The sequence below is a fragment of the Sphaeroforma arctica genome, assembly GCF_001186125.1.
Source record: "Sphaeroforma arctica JP610 unplaced genomic scaffold supercont1.757, whole genome shotgun sequence".
Lineage (NCBI taxonomy): Eukaryota > Ichthyosporea > Ichthyophonida > Sphaeroforma > Sphaeroforma arctica.
This window is the reverse complement of record NW_014039801.1, coordinates 4,367-6,377: the sequence shown is the minus strand read 5'-3', so window position 1 is coordinate 6,377 and position 2,011 is coordinate 4,367. Positions and strand designations below refer to the sequence as shown.

The 2,011-nt window shown below is 40.9% G+C and overlaps 1 protein-coding gene across 1 annotated transcript in view; it reads right to left on the bottom strand.

Moving 5' to 3' along the window:
* The window catches only part of SARC_08427 (hypothetical protein), a 5,326-nt gene extending 3,391 nt beyond the window's left edge, over positions 1 to 1,935 (bottom strand). The window contains exons 1-3 of the mRNA XM_014297590.1: positions 1,820 to 1,935; positions 1,103 to 1,225; positions 339 to 494 (exon numbers count right to left, since the gene is read on the bottom strand). Of these exons, the coding sequence (XP_014153065.1) occupies positions 339 to 494; positions 1,103 to 1,225; positions 1,820 to 1,885 (345 nt within the window). The 5' untranslated portion in view covers positions 1,886 to 1,935. The remainder of the gene's footprint in view (positions 1 to 338; positions 495 to 1,102; positions 1,226 to 1,819) is intronic.
* Between the last annotated feature and the right edge of the window lie 76 nt (positions 1,936 to 2,011).

Sequence of the window (2,011 nt, the reverse complement as noted above, 5' to 3'; positions counted from 1 at the left end):
TATACAAACATACACACACACACACATATATATATATATATATATATGCGCACCATGATGATAGAGAAAATCACGACACTGTATAGCTACGCCGAGCCAGGTGTTCCACATTCTGGTCGATTTGTAATTATGTTTGTGGATGTGCAGATTTCCATGCCTCAGTCACATGATCAATACAATGGATTGAAAACAGCGAATACGGAGATGAAAAAAATCACTACAAAAGTAGACACTTTGACACAGGCGCAATGGAAAATATGTACCCACAGAAAAATTCAGCCCACGCGAATAAAAACCATCGCATAGCACAACATAACAAAACACATCACAGTACATACTCCAGTCACGCCGCCCTGATGAAACTCCCTCGAGTTCCTGCTGCTAAAACACGCCAGCGTGTTCACATCATACAGTCGTAGCACTGAATGTGCCGTACCTACTAATAAGTAATCTCCTCCCGGGTGGAACGCTATGGCATTCACCGCATGGGATTCCTGCAGACAGGCGAGGCAGTGTGCATAAGTTCGTGAGGACAGGTGATGTTGAAAGGTTTTGTGCGTATCGTGATATTTGTAATTTTCTAAAATATAGAGCCGCGTTCAAACGCAATAGATGAATATGTCTGCCTGCGCAATCGTAAACTTGTATGACGAATATTAATTTGTATGCGTTTAGGTATGTATCTGTAGTTCGAGTATGCATACGTGTATGTCTGTGCACTTTATGTCTGCAACTTATATTGTAGGTTTTACACATATGCGCATAAATAATCATGTGTGTGCGCATATGCGGTGTATGTGTGTCGTGCTCGCATATATGCATCACATTTGTGGATGTGAAGTTTTCCTACGTACTTCCATGCGAAAAATGTGTGTAGTTCTCACCGCCTGCAATCTCGTATAAGTCCTGGCTATATACTCTACGGGCAATACCATTGGAACGTTGGTACTGTAGTATATACATCTGTACACTATACTACTACGCCTGGGTGTTAAAAAAAATTACACCACATAATAGGCGTCAAAGAAACATTGATATCAACAGGATACTCATTCCTGTCATGTATGTCTATACGGAAAACCCCGAAGGCAAATCAACATACCGTCAAGGATTTATTCGCCCGCTTATAGTTGAGTTTTTGGTAATCAAACATTTTTACTGTGTTGTCTAAGCCTCCTGCGGCGAGTAAACTCGAGCGCGGATGGAACGCCAGTGCTTGGACCGGCTACAAAGAAGTGTAGAAGATATCCAAAAAAAGGGGCGATAAGAATATATCATCATGTTGGAGTATGGCAATACAAGGAAGAACGAAGTATCAGCGTACTTTTATCTATAGATGTTTGTATATGGTGAGCACATATGTCGGTGCCGCAGCATGGGTTTGTGATTTGCAGTGTCATTCAGGTGTTCATTGTGACAGAACACCATTACAAACACTTCTAGGTGAAATGTATCCTAGGACAACTAACAGAGACACTCGTGGTTGTATATGCACATATGTACTTTAGCAATTAAAATACTAGCATAGTACAGAGAGCTGATTTGAATTTACAGCATGTGTAACACTCGCAACAGTACAGGCTATCGTATATACTAAACGAGTTACAAACGAGGCACAGGACAGTTTTATACTGTAATGTCCATTCGTGTCGAATTCATCTGGCGTGAATCTGTCTTTTGCTAAGCCCGCACCACATTACGAGCTCACGCGACCAGGTAGTTATAATGCAGCACACTCGATTATGTAAAGTATATACCGTGAATAATGTACGTTTCATTTATATATTACTGTCCCCTCGCGCGAGAGTAGGATACGTACCTGTGTGTGGTCGTAGAAGGTCTTTAGTACGCGTTTGACGTCGTCGTTTGAGTCGAATTTGCGCATAAGCCGACTTGTGTCTAATAATTTAATTGACGCATCGCTCGAACCGGTAGCTGCGAATTGGCCTGGATGTGACGCATATTTCAATATATATATATATATATATAAATATACATATATATATGTACA